Source organism: Lampris incognitus, chromosome 6 (assembly GCF_029633865.1).
Source record: "Lampris incognitus isolate fLamInc1 chromosome 6, fLamInc1.hap2, whole genome shotgun sequence".
Classification (NCBI taxonomy): domain Eukaryota; kingdom Metazoa; phylum Chordata; class Actinopteri; order Lampriformes; family Lampridae; genus Lampris; species Lampris incognitus.
Window position 1 is genome coordinate 9,433,309 of NC_079216.1, and position 16,748 is coordinate 9,450,056.

The following is a 16,748-nucleotide window of genomic DNA, read 5'->3' on the forward strand; positions in this document are numbered from 1 at the left end:
GACAATGGGTCTGAGGATCTCATCCCGGTACCTAATGGCAGTCACGGTACCTCTGGCTAGCACGTAGAGGTCTGTGCGGCCCTCCAAGGATATGCCTCCCCAGACCATCACTGACCCACCGCCAAACCGGTCATGCTGGAGGATGTTGCAGGCAGCAGAACGTTCTCCACAGCGTCTCCAGACTCTCTCACGTCTGTCACATGTGTTCAGTGTGAACCTGCTCTCATCTGTGAAGGGCACAGGGCGCCAATGGCCAATCTGCCAACCAAGATGTTCTCTGGCAAAGGTCAATCGGGCTGCACGGTGTTGGGCTGTGAGCACAGGCCCCAATTGAGGACGTCGGGCCCTCATACCATCCTCATGCATTCTGTTTCTCACTGTTTGAGCAGAAACCTGCACATTAGTGGCCTGTTGAAGGTCGTTTTGTAGGGCTCCGGCAGTGCTCCTCCTGTTCCTCCTTGCACAAAGGACCAGATAGCGGTCCTGCTGCGGGGTTGTTGTCCTCCTGCGGCCCCCTCCACGTCTCCTGGTGTACTGGCCTGTCTCCTGGTACCTCCTCCATGCTCTGGACACTGTGCTGGGAGACACATCAAATCTTCTTGCCACAGCACGCATTGATGTGCCATCCTGGATGAGCTGCACTACCTGAGCAACTTCTGTAGGTTGCAGATACCGCCTCATGCCACCTCTAGTGGTGAGGGCACTAGCAAAATGAAAAACTAACCAAAGATCGGCCAGAAAAGATGAGGACAGGCAAATGGTCTGTGGCCACCTCCTGCAAATCCATTCCTTTTATAGGGGTTGTCTTGCAAATTGTCTAATTTCCACCTGGTGGAAATTGGACAATTTACCAACAGGTGAAATTGATTCACAAATCAGTGTTGCTTCCTAACTGGACAGGTTGATATCTCAAAAGTGTGATTGACTTGGAGCTACATTGCATTGCTTATGTGTTCCCTTTATTTTTTTGAGCAGTGTACTTGGCTGGGAGGCAGGTTTTGAAAGACAGAAATCGCAGAACCTTTAAAAGCTGTCGTTTTGCAGTTGGTATAGATAAAGTCCACGTATAAAGGATATAAAGGGGTGTAGATGTAGAGGACAGTGGTGGTGTGTTAAACTGGAGGTGGCAGTGTGGTAGTAGAACATCTCATCCCAGCGTCTCACAAGTCTTTCCAGAGTTTAGTTGACCAACACGGGCATGTCGCCTTTTGCTCGCCTCATATTTTATTCGTCTAGTGTGGTGGACCCCACATGTGTTGCTTATGTCACATGGGTCTTGGTTTCTTTGATGATTCTCCATATTAAGTTGGCAATTCAGAAGGCATTGATTGTAATGTGTTGTCCCCAACACAAAAAACAGCATAGATTTTCTCCCTCGAAGCAGCCATGTGATGTGTCTAATTTTTTTGTCGAATTTATCAAGGAGGCAGTCAGGTCTACCATCCCAGACCTACACCAACATGTTCTTAGCTCAAAAAGTGTTAAAAATTGAAGAAAACAAAGTTTTCTACCCCTTTTAGGAATGGATTAGTGGTTTCTCATACATGTGAATTGTCCTCAAGGGTGTGGTACATTTCCTTGGCAGTTTTCTAGGACAGTTTTCAAGGTGTGGCTTTTCTGCTGGAAAATTACAGGAGATTGTTGGGAAGACCAGTTAGATCTGCTGAAAAGTGGAGCAGTGTAGTCAAACAGGTTGTCTATGGATAAAACGGATAAGAGAAAATAATCTCGAAAAACTAGATTCATCATTTATTCTTATGACATCACCCAGTTAAATCTTGACGAGCAAAGAATATCAATATACATTTCACACATCCTGAATTTTTTTTTTTATTGCATCTGAATGTGTCCTGGCATGCTACTCAATAACCTGATGGAAGCACTTAAGATTTATAACTGTGTATTTACTTAGGTGTGTATATAGCCAAGTACTCTGACTGTCTGGATCTCAACTGCTGGTATTCTGGGAAGTCTGGTTACATTGCCATCATCAGGCTTACCAAGGTATTGATACAAGGAAAAGGGGGAAATGAGTGCGGATATAAAAGTGCTATTGTCTTTCTTTAGATATTGAAAAGGAATCTTTCTGCGAAATGAATCATTTTTGATTGTGGTTCCTCCAGGGTAAGGTGAAAAAAGTGTCCGAGAACTACACTCAGAACTTCACAGTGCCGTCTGTGGGCTTTGACTGCCATGTGTCTGAACAATTGTCTGCGGTATCTACCAACACAAGCGCCTTCCTTGCCTTTGAGAGAACCCAGGTGAGATCAGCACTCTTACTGCTCCGTTACTTTTGGTAGAATAAAAACTGAATTGAAACTTGATTGGCTGACGTGATGTCAACCAGTCGGGTTGTTTTTGTTTTTTTTTTGCCCTGATTGTTCTGCAGCGCTGCATATTTGGACAGTTTTAAAAGACTACTTAAAACCTACCTGTTTACTAAGGCCTATGGTCTGTGATCTTTTTAATCTATCTTTTTGTTTTTGTTCTTATCTAGTGTAAAGCGTCCTTGGGTTCCTTGAAAGACGCTATATAAAACTAAGTTGTTGTTGAAAGATAATTGCTTGTATTTAAGTGTGGAGAACGTCTCATTTCTTTGAACCTGTTAAAAGGATCCGGACATATCTATTCCTTATTTGTCAATAAGCGTTGAAAGGAGAACATGAGCACAAACCATCAAATGCTCTCTTGTTCTGTGGGGTTGGAAATATAAGTGTGTATTTGGAGCCCCAGTCTACCACTGGCCAAAGTGTACTTTGTGGAATATATACCTTCTTCCTCCAGCTCTATCAGTGATCAGTGCATTTTATTGGTCTTGCAGTATTATATGTTTGAGCTGCAACAGGATGGAAGCAACGAAACAGCCCAGACTCCCAGCCATGCCTGTCCTTTTGCTGTCGTATTATTTTCATATACAGATACCCAGACAAAACCCCCAGAACCTCAGGAGAAAAGGTACTGTAAGCGGTTCGTTCATGTTTGGTTGCTCAACATTTCTGGAACTGTCCCTGTATAGAAACTATGAAATTTTGACATAAAAAGAAGGTTACTATCATGGAATATCTGTTTATAGGGAGTCGGTTCTGAATGCTTTTATCTGTGCTGCATGGGACGGTGTCTTGTCAACCATGGCAATGACAGAACACTTTACCATAGCATAAGTATTATAGTATATCAATCAACACATTCATTTGTGTTGCGTAATGGTTGTCAATAGCAATGACGGACCAAGTCTAAATTAACCCTTAATGCTACACTAATTCATATCCCGCCCAATAAGTTGTTTCATAGTAAAAAAACAAAACAAATATGTGAAAGTAGTGGATTGTATATATTAATTGTAATTTTCCATTTTTCTTTTCAGCGTGAAGGAAGAATTGGGTAAGTGATGTTTGTTAAATCCTAAAGCTCTGTGATTTTCTGTATTATATGGGTGCCATCGTCAGGTTTTTGTTTTTTTGGGTTTTTTTTGTCAGACTATCCTGTTTCCTCACCTTGTCTTTTTTCTAACGTGTAATGTGTGTTGAGGATAAACCAGGAGTTGAAAGACTATTTACCCCCAAATTGCTCACCGATGAATGAGGTTTCTACAGTCCATCTTAAGCATAATACAAACCCCAATTCCAGTGAAGTTGGGACGTTGTGTAAAATGTAAATAAAAACAGAATACAATGATTTGCAAATCCTTTTCGACCTATTATCAATTGAATACACTACAAAGACAAGATATTTAATGTTCAAACTGATAAACTTTATTGTTTTTTTTGCAAATATTCACTCATTTTGAATTTGATGTCTGCCACACGTTCCAAAAAAGCCGGGACAGGGTTATGTTCACCACTGTGTTACATCACCTTTCGTTTTAACAACACTCAATAAGCGTTTGGGAACTGAGGACACTTAATTGTTGAAGTTTTGTAGGTGGAATTCTTTCCCATTCTTGCTTGATGTACGACTTCAGTTACTCAACAGTCCGGGGTCTCCGTTGTCGTATTTTGCGCTTCGTAATGCGCCACACATTTTCAATGGGAGACAGGTCACGACTGCAGGCAGGCCAGTCTAGTACCCACACTCTTTTACTATGAAGCCCTGCTGTTGGAACATGTGCAGAATGTGGCTTGGCATTGTCTTGCTGAAATAAGTAGGGACGTCCCTGAAAAAGACGTCGCTTGGATGGCATCACATGTTGCTCCAAAACCTGTATGGACCTTTCAGCATGAATGGTGCCTTCACAGATGTGCAAGTTAAGGCCCGAACATACTCGGGCGGAACGTACGCGGAGCGGACTCCGCCGGACTAAAAGCGGACGTCCGCAAGCCCTGTGTGCGCAAAGCTCAGATTTTACGACCGCGATGAGTCCGCGCCGCGCACCAGTGTCGCACAAAAGGCTGCTCGGCATGTATTTTTCACATTGACCTCCAATAAATGTGACACCGATCTGCATTTTGGATTTGCCGCCATCGCGTGGTGGAACAAAGAAAGCCGGAGCGTCTGATGATGGAGGCGAGCGTTGGGGAGAGACTGGCAGACGAGGTGCGAAAGTACCCACACCACCGTCTCTTCAGTTTATTTTCTTCTAGAGCCAGCAGGCAGAGCATCTCTTCCCCATCGTCAGTGTCGGACACCATGACAGAAGAGTGTAAACGACGCGCAAGAATTGTGGGTAATGCAATGTTTCACGGACAGTTTTACAGGAAACTACAACGCGGAAGTGCGTTCGACTATGGAAGCCCAAATGACTGCGGACATTCCTCGCGGAGTCCGCTCCGCGTACGTTCCGCTCGAGTATGTTTGGGCCTTTGCCCATGATGCCATGGGCACTAACACACCCCCATACCATCACAGATGCTGGCTTTTGAACTTATGCTGATAACAATCTGGATGGTCCTCTTCCTCTCTAGCCCGGAGGACACGACATCCATTATTTCCAAAAACAATTTCAAATGTGGACTCGTCAGACCACAGCACGCTTTTCCACTTTGCGTCAGTCCGTCTCAGATGAGCTCGGGCCCAGAGAAGCCGGCGGCGTTTCTGGGTGTTGTTGATATCTGGCTTTGGCTTTGCGTGGTAGAGTTTTAACTTGCACTTGTAGATGTAGCGACGAACTGTGTTAACTGACGATGGTTTTCCGAAGTGTTCCTGAGCCCACGTGGTAAGATTCTTTACAGAATGATGTCGGTTTTTAATGCAGTGCCGCCTGAGGGATCGAAGCTCACGGGCATTCAGTGTTGGTTTTCGGCCTTGCCGCTTACGTGCAGAGATTTCTCCGGATTCTCTGAATCTTTTGATGATATTATGGACTGGAGATGATGAAATCCCTAGATTCCTTGCAATTGTTCGTTGAGACACGTTGTTCTTAAACTGTTGGACTATTTGCTCACGCAGTTGTTCACAAAGTGGTGAACCTTGCCCCATCCTTGCTTGTGAATGGCTGAGCCTTTTGGGGATGCTCCTTTTATACCCAGTCATGACACTCCCTTGTTTCCAATCAACCTGTTCACCTGTGGAATGTTCCAAACAGGTGTTTTTTGAGCATTCCTCAACTTTCCCAGTCTTTTGTTGCCCCTGTCCCAGCTTCTCTGGAACGTGTTGCAGGCATCAAATTCAAAATGAGTGAATATTTGCAAAAAACAATAAAGTTTATCAGTTTGAACATTAAATATCTTGTCTTTGTAGTGTATTAAATTGAATATAGGTCGAAAAGGATTTGCAAATCATTGTATTCTGTTTTTATTCACGTTTTACACAACGTCCCAACTTAATTGGAATTGGGGTTTGTAAGTAAAAGATGTACTATATGGCCAAAAGTATGTGGACACCATTTCTGATGAGTGGATTTGGCTACTTCAGCCACATCCATTGCTGGTAGATGCAAAAAATCAAGCTCACAGCCAGGCAGTTTCCATAGACAAACATTGGCAGTAGAATGGGTTGCACTGAAGACCTCAGTGGCATTCAACATGGCACTATCATAAGATGCCACCTTTTCTACAAGTCAGTTGGTCAAAATTCTGCCCTGCTAGATCTGCCCCGGTCTGTTCGTGTGAAGTGGGGGAACCCCTACTCTTTCCGATAAGTGCCATGGCATCTTTAATGACCACAGTGAGTCAGGACCTCGGTTTAACGTCTCACCTGAAGGACGAAGAAGCTGGTGAACTGCGACACCTCATGAGAGACATAGCGTCCATTGACAAACATGTAGGGATGCTCTGATCGATCAGCCGCCAATCATTACCAGCTGATTTTCATTCTAAATAGATGATCGGAGCACGCTAGTTTGATCGGAGCACGCTATAAAGGCCGATCAGAAGAGCCGATCAGATGACGCAAAATACGTGAGACATTTCTCTGTGCGTGGCGAAAGAAGCTTGCTAAAATGGCTTCACTGGTTTGACAGTTCTACAAGGTGTCCGAAAAAGACAACAAAATCGCTATATGCAGTGCGTGAAGCAGAAATCCCTTGTGGCGGAATGCAACAACGATATTTTTACCACGAACCTCATCAGACATTTGAGAATTCGTCACGTCAAAGAATATGGCGAGTATGAAAGACAAGCCACCACAAAGTCAGTAAAGCAAGTTAACCCTTTAGCCAACTCAGTCTTCCATCACTTAGTTCTCAGTTAGGGAGACAGTTAAATGGCAGGAACCCTATAGCAGCGACAGTAAGAAGTCAAAAGAAATATCAGCCAAGATAATGGAATTCATTGGCCTTGATCAGCAGCCTCTTTCTGTAGTGGAAGATGAAGGGTTCCGACGACTTATTACCTACTTGGATCCACGCTATATCCTTCCAGGGCTTAAATATTTCAGACGTATGCCTGCTGCAGTTCTACCAAACAGTGTACACACATTTTGACAGCATTTTAAAGGACAGTGTCACATCAATTAGTTTTACAAGTGACATCTGGAATTCGAGTGCATGTCCCGTGTCCGTGTTAAGCTTAACTGTGCACTTTATTGGTCAAAATGTGAAACAACACAACGTTGTTCTTGTCAAGAATTCACAGGGTCACACACAGCAGAGGCTCTGGCTGTTGCATTCAGTGACATGTTACGATCCTGGGGAATCCCGAGAGAAAAGGTACACGCTATTCTAAGGGATAACACTAAAAACATGGCAGAGGCCATGAAGGATGTAGATTTAGCCAGCCAGAAGGATGCTGAATATGGAGCTGCCAGGGAAGAGGAAACGAGGAAGGCCAAAGAGGAGGTTTATGGATGTGGTGAGCGAGGACATGCTGGTGGCTGGTGTGACAGATGACGATGCAGAGGACAGGAAGAAATGGAAACCGATGATCCACAGTGGCAACCCCTAACGGGAGCAGCTGAAAGTAGTAGTAGTGGTACTACCCTTTATGGCACATACACTCCAGCTCGTTGTGGCCAAGGGTGTGTTGTCACAGTGAAGCATCTCTGATAATAGCTGCAGGGAGATGGATCGTCTGTCATTTTAAACCAGAGGCGCCCAACCAGTTGATAGTGATCGACCAGTCGCTCATGAGGTGATTTGCCAGTTGATTGCAAAATGATTTGAAAAAATTGAATTAGATTTCGGAAAAAATAATAAACAAATAAATAAATCGGCAGTCCCTTGTGTTCACATCTTGATTGACATCGAATCTGACTAACCATTAAGAGGCAAGTCTGTATTAGTCAGATTCAACATCAGTCAAGATATTATTGGCGAATTATCTCACTCGCAAGCTCTGACGTATCAAGGCGTAACCTTACATTCACTGTCGGTGTCAAAGTGGAGAAGAGGAGACGAGAGCCATGACTAACATTAACAAGACCGACTTCTCTTTTAATTTTCTTCTGAGTGTTCGGAGACGACAAAAAAACAAAAATGGCAGAAGCCAAAAGATCGAAAACTTATCATTTCTACAATGAATGGAAGATTATTTTTTCGTTTATTCCAACATAAAATCCATCTGTCTGATCTGCAGTGCTGGTGTGACTATACCAAAGAAGGGTAATTGGGAGCGGCATTTTAAAATGAGGCACAAAAGCTATGATACAGATTTCTCAATGAAAACAGCTCTACGAACCAGAAAATTGGAAAGAAGTCTCAATTAGCAGCGCAACAGTCAAGTTTCATGAGACCCAACACCAAGGGTAAGGCTGCAGCGATGGCATCGTATCACATCAGTCATGTTCTTGCTAAGCATAAGAAATCTTTCAAAGACGGCGAACTTGTGAAAGAGGCGTTTGTTGTGGCTGCGGATGCACTCTCCGGTGAGTTCAAGAATAAAACGGACATCATGAATGCCATTAAAGACATTCAACTGTCCCGGAATACAGTTACACGGCGCTGTGAGGAAATGGCCGAGAATCTTCACGAGCAACTGAAGGACGACATTGACGCATGTGATTGTTTTCCCTCCAGATCGACAAGTCCACCAATATGGTGGACGTGGCACAGTTAAGCGTTTTCATTAGAGCGGCCTTTGAAGACATGAGTGCAAAAGAAGAGCTGCTCACCATTTTGCCACTTGAAGGACAGACTAGAGGCGAAGATATTTTTCAAGCGTTCATGGAATTCGTTAAACAGAATAAACTGCTGCTTTTTAAACTCGCCTCCATTACAACAGATGGCACACCATTAGGCTGTACTAATGGGTTCGTTGGATTGTGCAAGCAAAGTGATTCTTTCCCGGACTTCCTTATTTATCATTGCGTAATTCACCAACAAGCGCTGTGTGGGAAGATCTTAAACATGAAAGTGATGGATATTGCTATGAAGATTGTGTGCTCAGTTAAGGGCAAGGAGCCTACAGAGGAGGCAGACCTGTTGCTGCGCACAGATGTAAGGTGGCTGAGCAGAGGTACATTTTTGCCTGAAATCAAAAGATTTTCTCAAGCTCGCTAAACATGCTGAATATACACCGCTAGAGGACAACAACTGGCTTTTGGATTTGGCATTCCTTACTGATCTCACTAGCATGCTGAATGAGCTGAATTTAGAACTACAGGGAAAGGATATATCGGTAATAAACATGATCGGCTCAATGAGCGTGTTTAAAAACAAGCTCCAGCTGCTGTCAGGTTGGCTGCAATGCAGCGACCTGCGAAACTTTGCTCACGTGCAGGCAGAACTTAAACGTCAGGGTAGCGACACAGCACAGCTTGATGATGCACATTAAGAGGAGCAAGTTCAGAGCATCTTGCCGAGTTTAATAGGCACATTACTGCCTTTGCATCCATTGAACTGGATGACATCGCCTCCAAAGTGGCATCACTGTTTCACCTGGACGGCCCCGCTGTGGAGAATGACATCCTCACACTTCAAATTGACATTGAGATTAAATCCAGGGCAACACAAGGGATGAGGGCAGCATTCTGGGAGCTGTTTTTCATCCGTCGCAGTGACGAGGACCATCTAGTCATCCTGTAATGGATGACTGATGACTTGCGCGATGATTAAAGTGAGGAAGAGTTGCACATCATCAACCCCACTCTCTCGTCCGAGACCACCTACTTGACTACCAGTGGCAACACTAAGCGAGACGACTGGCGATGGAGACGGATGCAATGGGGTAATTGGCCAAATGCAATTGGGGAGAAAAAAGGGGTAACCCCCCCCCCCCCTCAAAAAAAATTTTTTTTTTTTTTTGCCAAACCGCTCTTTATATTGGTTTCAGTTTCTTTATAATGTACATGACCAAATAAGAGAATGGAATATGTTGCCTTCCATTAAATAAACGGTTGTCAACTGATGATACTTTCTCAACTCTTAATTAAATTGATGCAATGCTGTTAAGAATAGTTACTGTTATTGCTGTAAATAAATAAATAATGCTACACAGTAATTAGAACACTTCAAATGGAAGCTCCCCATCCCCCCCATCCACCCTGTGATTGGCGATCGGTATTGGCTGATTCTGATTCTGGTGATCAGCCCAAAAACCCTGATCGGAGCACCCCTACAAACAGGGTCAAAGGGACTTCAAGTTGTTTGTGCCAGAAAGGGTCTGAAAAGGAAATGTACTTAGGTTTGGTTTAGATCGTCAACTGAATATCCTCTTATAATGTGTATTTGATACTATTGTTTTCAATTTTACTGGGTCTACCTCCATTGTTTTTTCGTTAACAAAGAAGGCTGTCTGCTAATTTGTACAGTAAATTGCTTTTATATTTATATATAGAAAAAACAACTCAAAATTGTATCTATTTTTTCTTTTTTGCTCTGGAATTATTTTTTTTTGCTGTGGAAATAATTTTTTCCATCTATAGATATTAAAAAGGTCTTAACTGTTGTTAAATTTGTACTTTGAAAGTGTGCACATACCCTGTGGTCAACACAGAGCCCAGACCTAAACCCTATCCATCCATCCATCCATCTATCCATCCGTTATCCAAACCACTTATCCTGCTCTCAGGGTCACGGGAATGCTGGAGCCTATCCCAGCAGTCATTGGACGGCAGGCGGGGAGACACCCTGGACAGGCCGCCGGGCCATCACAGGAGATATATATAATAAATATGTTTTTTTCCGAAACCGTCAGCTGATGAGTGCGAGACGCACGAAACAGGCCTGTACTGCAATGTATTAAAATCTTTTTTCCTGTATCCGTGTTGATATATAGATATATAAACCCTATCCAACACTGTTGAAATGAATTGGACCTCCGAATGTAAGCCAGGTCTTCTTCCCAACATCAGTATCTGACTTCACTAATGCTTTTGTGACTGAATGGGAGCGAATCCCCACAGACATGTTCCAAAATCTAGTTTAAAGCCTTCCCAAAAGGATGGTGGCTGTTGTACCAGCAGAGGCAGAACCAACTCCATATGAATCCCCATGTTTTTGGAATGAGATGTAAAGCAAGCACAAATGGGTGATCTGTTTGGGTGTCCACATACTTTTGGCTTGTGTGTGTGTGTGTACATATCTATCTACCATCTATATATGTATATCTATATATATGAGTGTGTGTGTGTGTGTGTATATATATATATATATATATCAATACAGATACAAGAAAAAAATGTTTAATACATTGCAATGCACGAAAACACGAGTTTTTTTTTCTCCTGTATCTGTGTTGATATTTCGCTCATTAGTTGAGCACTTATAACACCATTGACGGTTTTGGAAAAAACGTTTTATATAGATATATATATATATATCTATATAAAACTTTGTTTAAAGAAACACTCGATGGTAGGGAAAGTGCTCAACAAATGAGAAAAAAATATATATATAAGTATATAGTTTATATGTAGTGTGTGTGTGTATATATATAGTGTATATGTAGTGTACACACACACACACATACATATATATATATATAAACTTGGCACAAAAAGTAAGGAAATGTGTGTTTGGTAGATTATTTCTTTGTTGTAACGATGCTTCTTGGCAATAAATCTTATATCAGGGACCTGATTGTCAGCACCTGGGGTACCAGAAGCTCAAAACAAGAGTCAATAGCAACAGCAAAATAAGCTGTTTGGCATTGGCAGAGAAGATTTGCCAAATTTTTCATGGGTGCAACCCACATACTCAGCTCTGCTGCTCACCCCACAAATGCATGTTCTTTACAAATGTGGCGCCATTTAAAAGGGAAATAAACAGGCTTTCCAACAGTATAAGATTTATTGCCAAGAAGCATTGTTACAACAAAGAAATAATTTACCAAACACAAATTTCCTTACTTTTTGTGCTAAGTATATAAATCTACTTTCAGCATTCCATTACTTTCCCTGGAGGGGTCAGCTGCAGATCAGCGATAAGGTCTTCAATGTTAAACTGAAGGCTACGAGAGGGGCCTTTATTCCTGCAAAGTTGTAAGTTGGGATCCAGACTTCTCATTATTTACTATGAGATCACCAGTACTGCTTGTTGATTTGTCCTTTGTTGTCATTTAAGGCCAGCGGTAGTGAAATTTGACCGAGCCATTTCAATATCGGATCTGAGGCATTTGTTGCCGAAGGCTGCCTTTGAAGCCAACTTCTCTGTCGAAGGTTTGTTGTCAACATTTATAATAATATTTCATTATATACAATATTAAAATCATATTAAAAAGGCTCTTCTTATGGTCAAGCAGGGCTTTTGATCAATGTGCCCAAGCAGTAAGTTACCATCTTTTAGCAGCTCATCTTTTACCGGCTTTTAGCATCAAAGTGTAGCGCTATGGGAAAACAAAGTCTCTTGTTTCCCAGCTAGTCAGCTGAAAGATCTTCGATGCTCCATCAGTCATCAGGTGATCTTGGAGGACTCTAAGTTGCGATTGCATCTACATTTAAGGAATGAAAAGGGATCTGGTCACCTTCTCTTTCTGTGAAAACTGCTTGACTTGAAGGGAAAGTTAACTGGCAATCACAGCTGGTTAGTGGATATTTTCCAATAAAAACGGGGGCCAGCAGTAATGTTAAGACACGTGGTCCTATGTTCTTTGGTTCTTCTGCAGGAAAAGGTATATCTAAATGTGTGGTGTGCATGGTTACACATGAGAGAGAACGAATTTCAATTCCGCCGCAGTTTTAAGCATGAAATTTGGTCACCGGATATAGTATGCTTATATCCAATAATGTTACACTGAAAGGTAAGGCGGTGGCTGGAGGATCACCTGTAGGGTTGAGCAGGGAGCTATGGGTATTCTAGTACACGGGCAGCACCCCTCCCTACATATTTAATTTTTTTCTCCCCAATTGTAACCGGTCAATTACCCCACTCTTCCGAGCCATCCTGGTCGCTGCTCCACCCCCTCTGTCGATCCGGGGAGGGCTGCAGACTATCACGTGCCTCCTCCGATCCATGTGGAGTCACCAGCCACTTCTTTTCACCTGACCATGAGAAGTTTCACCAGGGGTACGTAGTGCATGGGAGGATCATGCTATTCCCCCCAGTTCCCCCTCCCCCTTGAATAGGTGCCCCGACCGACCAGAGGAGGTGCTAGTGCAGCGACCAGGACACATACCCACATCCGGCTTCCCACACGCAGACACGGCTAATTGTGTTTGTAGGGATGCCCCACCAAGCCGGAGGTAACACGGGGATTCAAACAGCGATCCCCGTGTTGGTAGGCAATGGAATAGACCGCTATGCTACCAGATGCCTACATACTTAATTTTTGTTTGTTGTGGAATTTCAAGTTCCTCCTTGTTTTATGTAGGAACATGATATGCAGTTTTCTCAGAAATGTTGTATTATTCTCAGCATTACAATAGACAAAACGGTCTAATCTCTGCTTTATTTCAGTCTCTCTGGATGGATTACACTGCAGCTTGTATGTATTGGTCTCATCTGAAGCTGAAGACCCCTCACTGTCTCTGCTCCACCGGGAGCTCAGAGAGAAGGATTTGGTGAGTTCCTGTCTCAAGTCACTTTAAAAGGACTGGATGTTCAATTCTTCAAGCTGTTCTTGTTGATTTCATGTTTATTTGAATTGCATCATTAAATGTTATGCTTTTCCTTTGGATCTGAAACCTGTGTCTAACCCACCTTTTGTTTACAGGCTCTCATAACTGTACTCAATGATGGTGGTTTTTTTATCCTGCTACATTCTTCCCATTTCCTGGTGCATGACAGTGAGTTATGACTGATTTACTACTGACATAAAATAGTCATAGTCAGGTTTCCATCAAATTGTTTAACTTCTTACAAATCGATGGACATACACTTGTTCCACTTTTTGGACCTTTCATAACTTTGCTTCAAAATGATTTAACAAACTCGCTTTGTTCAGGACTCTGTCATCAAAAATATTCAAGAGAAAAATGAACAAAAGGTGGACAGTGATCACTTACCATTGGAGAAACTCAAAAATCCATTTTCATTATTCTGATCTATAATCTCCGTCACTCAAAATTGTTCCATCTCAAGTGAGGATGAGAACCTTTTAGCCATACATCAGATTTATTTGGATACTTTGGCGTTTCCAGTTACTTTTGCAAACTCCCATTTAAATATCTTGGTGGAAATGCAACTAGTGTCACAAAAACTACAAACAATTCGACCTTTGATTTCAGTGTGTATTTTGCTTGCCAGTATCAAAGAAGGTTGAATCGGTTCATCTGGATACAACATTTATCTGTCAATAAACGTATCCAGATGAACTAATTCAACCTTTAATGTTCTTACCTGGATTTTATTGAGCATGCATCAAGACAGTGCTTGCCAGTAGTTTCTAACCTGTTTTTTTTTCCAAGGTATTGAGTTTAGCGCAAAAGAGGAGGCACTACATGGCATGTTTCTGTTTCCAGATTCAAGAGCAATACAGAGAGGTAATGGCTGCATGTGTTCTTATCCTGACTTTAAATATCTTAATCTGTCAGACATATTTTTCATTTTATAAAAATTTATCGCATTTTCCCTGTTGTCGTTTTTTTTCTTGATCATGTTAGTCATGTGCTAATTCAGCATCAGTGGGATACATGAATGCTATAAATGTAAATTCAACATGTTTTGCTTTTTTTTTCATGACAGGCACCAAAGCTGAAAAGAAAAAACCTACCATATCATCTAAGGTTCAGTTAATTTCAGCTCTGAATTATGCTGAAAGTGAAGTGGAGAAAAAATCTGCTTACCAAAGCAAAGAAGTTTGTGGATTGTTGGAGCAGCACATCCAGAATTATGCACCTCTAATAAACCTACGGATGAGATCAAGTCCTTCCAGGGAGGCCAACATCTTTCCAGACCAGTATGATGTACCAGAGGCCCTGAAACACCTCTACACAGACCCAAAGTGTACTGACAGGGCATGGAAAAGCTTTGGGTCATACCTGACCAATCCGGATTCCTTTCAGTTGCCGGTATCCAAAGTCAAAGAACTTCTGGCAGCTCGACAGGAGGAACATAGCAAGGAGCTTGTTGATGAGGCTTACGTCTGTTTGTCATCTCCTGAGGAAGCACCAGTCAGTCCTACTAGCATGGGCCTTGGGGAAGATTTGGGGGAACAGGATGCTCCAACACAAGCTGAGACATTTGTGGACAGTCATACAGCGTGTGTTGAAATCCCAGTTGATTCAACCACGGCACCTCAAATGGAAGTATCATGTGTTTTACAGACTGGAGGTACCACCAATTATAGTGGGAGACCAAGCACAACACCGCTAACCAAAACGCACATTACTTCTGAGGCAAAATGTCTCTCAATCTCTCCCAGCTCAGGAGACCTCCCAACAGAGATAATTGTCAGCATTACATCTGCAGAAGGAACTGCAACAAATATGGACGAGAAACTGAGTATGATTAGGGATGCATCAGCTACAAAGCTTAATGGGATTCAGCCTTCTACTTTATCAGCAGCCACATTACAAATTGCGGATGCCATTTCTTTGAATGATCAGGTTGACAAGGTCAACAATCCTTTACATTGTCCTGAACTCAATAATCCCCCAAAAAATAAGAGAAAATTACCCAGGGGCCACCCAAAAAGCAGTAAAAACTCATCAAAAACCTCTGATCAGATTACCAGTTTTCCAACACCTGAGTCACTGGTGGAGGCTGGCAAATGTATGCCGGAAAAGCAGGGCCATGCCAGGAAGCCAGCAAATAACCCAGATCCCCCTAAAGTTGATTGGAGGAGATTACCAAGGCGTAGCCGCCGCCATGGTGGAAAATTGTCTTTGAAACCGAAAAAGACTACGAGGTCTACTGTGGTTAAGAAAAAAGAATTGAAGGACACTAGTTTAGCAGAACATGAAGCCTGTTTTCTGAGAAAGAAGACAGAACAATGGGACTTAAAGCCAGTTAATACCAAGTGCGGGAGTATCTTAGTTCCTTATGGCTGTGTAGAGTTTGCTGATCAGATAAAGGCTTCGGAATGTATGAATGAGGAAACAGTTTGTGAAGAATGCCCTGACATGGTGACTCCTCAGTCCAAAGAAATGGAACAGGAACATAGTGCTGCATTGTTGGGAAAACGTGGAGATACTGACAACAAAGGAACAATGGATGAGGGGATCCATCTTCAACACATAGACTTCAGTCATGTCAGTTCTGAACCCAGCAAGTTGAGACAGTCAGACAGTGGTGACGATTTGTTGGTTTGGCAAGCCGGCATAAAAGAAGGTTCTTCTGAGAAAACAGCTGAGGTAGACAATGCAGATACTTTCATCCCAGAGCCTTTTCAGGGAAGAGACACCGATATTCCCTGCCAAATAAAAGATGCAAAAAGAAGTGACGTTTTGCTTGGTAAACTAAACACAGTTGTTTTAAAAGGGAAGAGGAAAATTATGCATGGTGTGCCTGAGGATTTGACATTACCAGGTAACACACATGGCACTGCACCATTACTCAAGAAGAGCAAGACAGAATTAGACATCAAGATGGTGGAGAGTGACATGTCAACCAGATGTGTCCTTGATACTGAGGACGTTTCAAAGACATTGTCAGTAGATCCAGATTTTGCACTGGCCCTAGGCTTGACTCCTAAGGAGTGGCCTGATAAAATGCAGAAAATGGAGTGTCCAAGTAAATTGAGGGAAGACTCTTTAAGCACACAGACTCAAGTTGGGCCTCAAACTATGCCCGACAAACTGGCTCAGCCTACACAAGTGTCCCCTTCCTCACTCCTAGGGACGAGCAGGATGCAAACACTTGAAATGCAGCAAAATGTATCCACAGAATATATCAAAAAGAAATGTAAGTCATAGCTCTCCATCATTGAAATGTTTATGTATTTTGTTCCAGCAATATGACCAAAATGAAGGCTGAATTTCCAGTGGTGACAGACAGTGATTGTGGACTCAAGACTTTTCTTGTCCCATTCATTTACCCTGTCAGCTTTGCAGTGATT

General features: G+C 42.6%; 1 protein-coding gene across 1 annotated transcript in view; it reads left to right on the plus strand.

Moving 5' to 3' along the window:
- tasor2 (transcription activation suppressor family member 2) overlaps positions 1 to 16,748 on the plus strand; it is a 53,416-nt gene that overhangs the window by 4,454 nt on the left and 32,214 nt on the right. The window contains exons 5-14 of the mRNA XM_056282603.1: positions 1,913 to 2,004; positions 2,124 to 2,261; positions 2,822 to 2,955; positions 3,365 to 3,381; positions 11,694 to 11,793; positions 11,876 to 11,970; positions 13,208 to 13,311; positions 13,464 to 13,536; positions 14,158 to 14,232; positions 14,435 to 16,594. Of these exons, the coding sequence (XP_056138578.1) occupies positions 1,913 to 2,004; positions 2,124 to 2,261; positions 2,822 to 2,955; positions 3,365 to 3,381; positions 11,694 to 11,793; positions 11,876 to 11,970; positions 13,208 to 13,311; positions 13,464 to 13,536; positions 14,158 to 14,232; positions 14,435 to 16,594 (2,988 nt within the window). The remainder of the gene's footprint in view (positions 1 to 1,912; positions 2,005 to 2,123; positions 2,262 to 2,821; positions 2,956 to 3,364; positions 3,382 to 11,693; positions 11,794 to 11,875; positions 11,971 to 13,207; positions 13,312 to 13,463; positions 13,537 to 14,157; positions 14,233 to 14,434; positions 16,595 to 16,748) is intronic.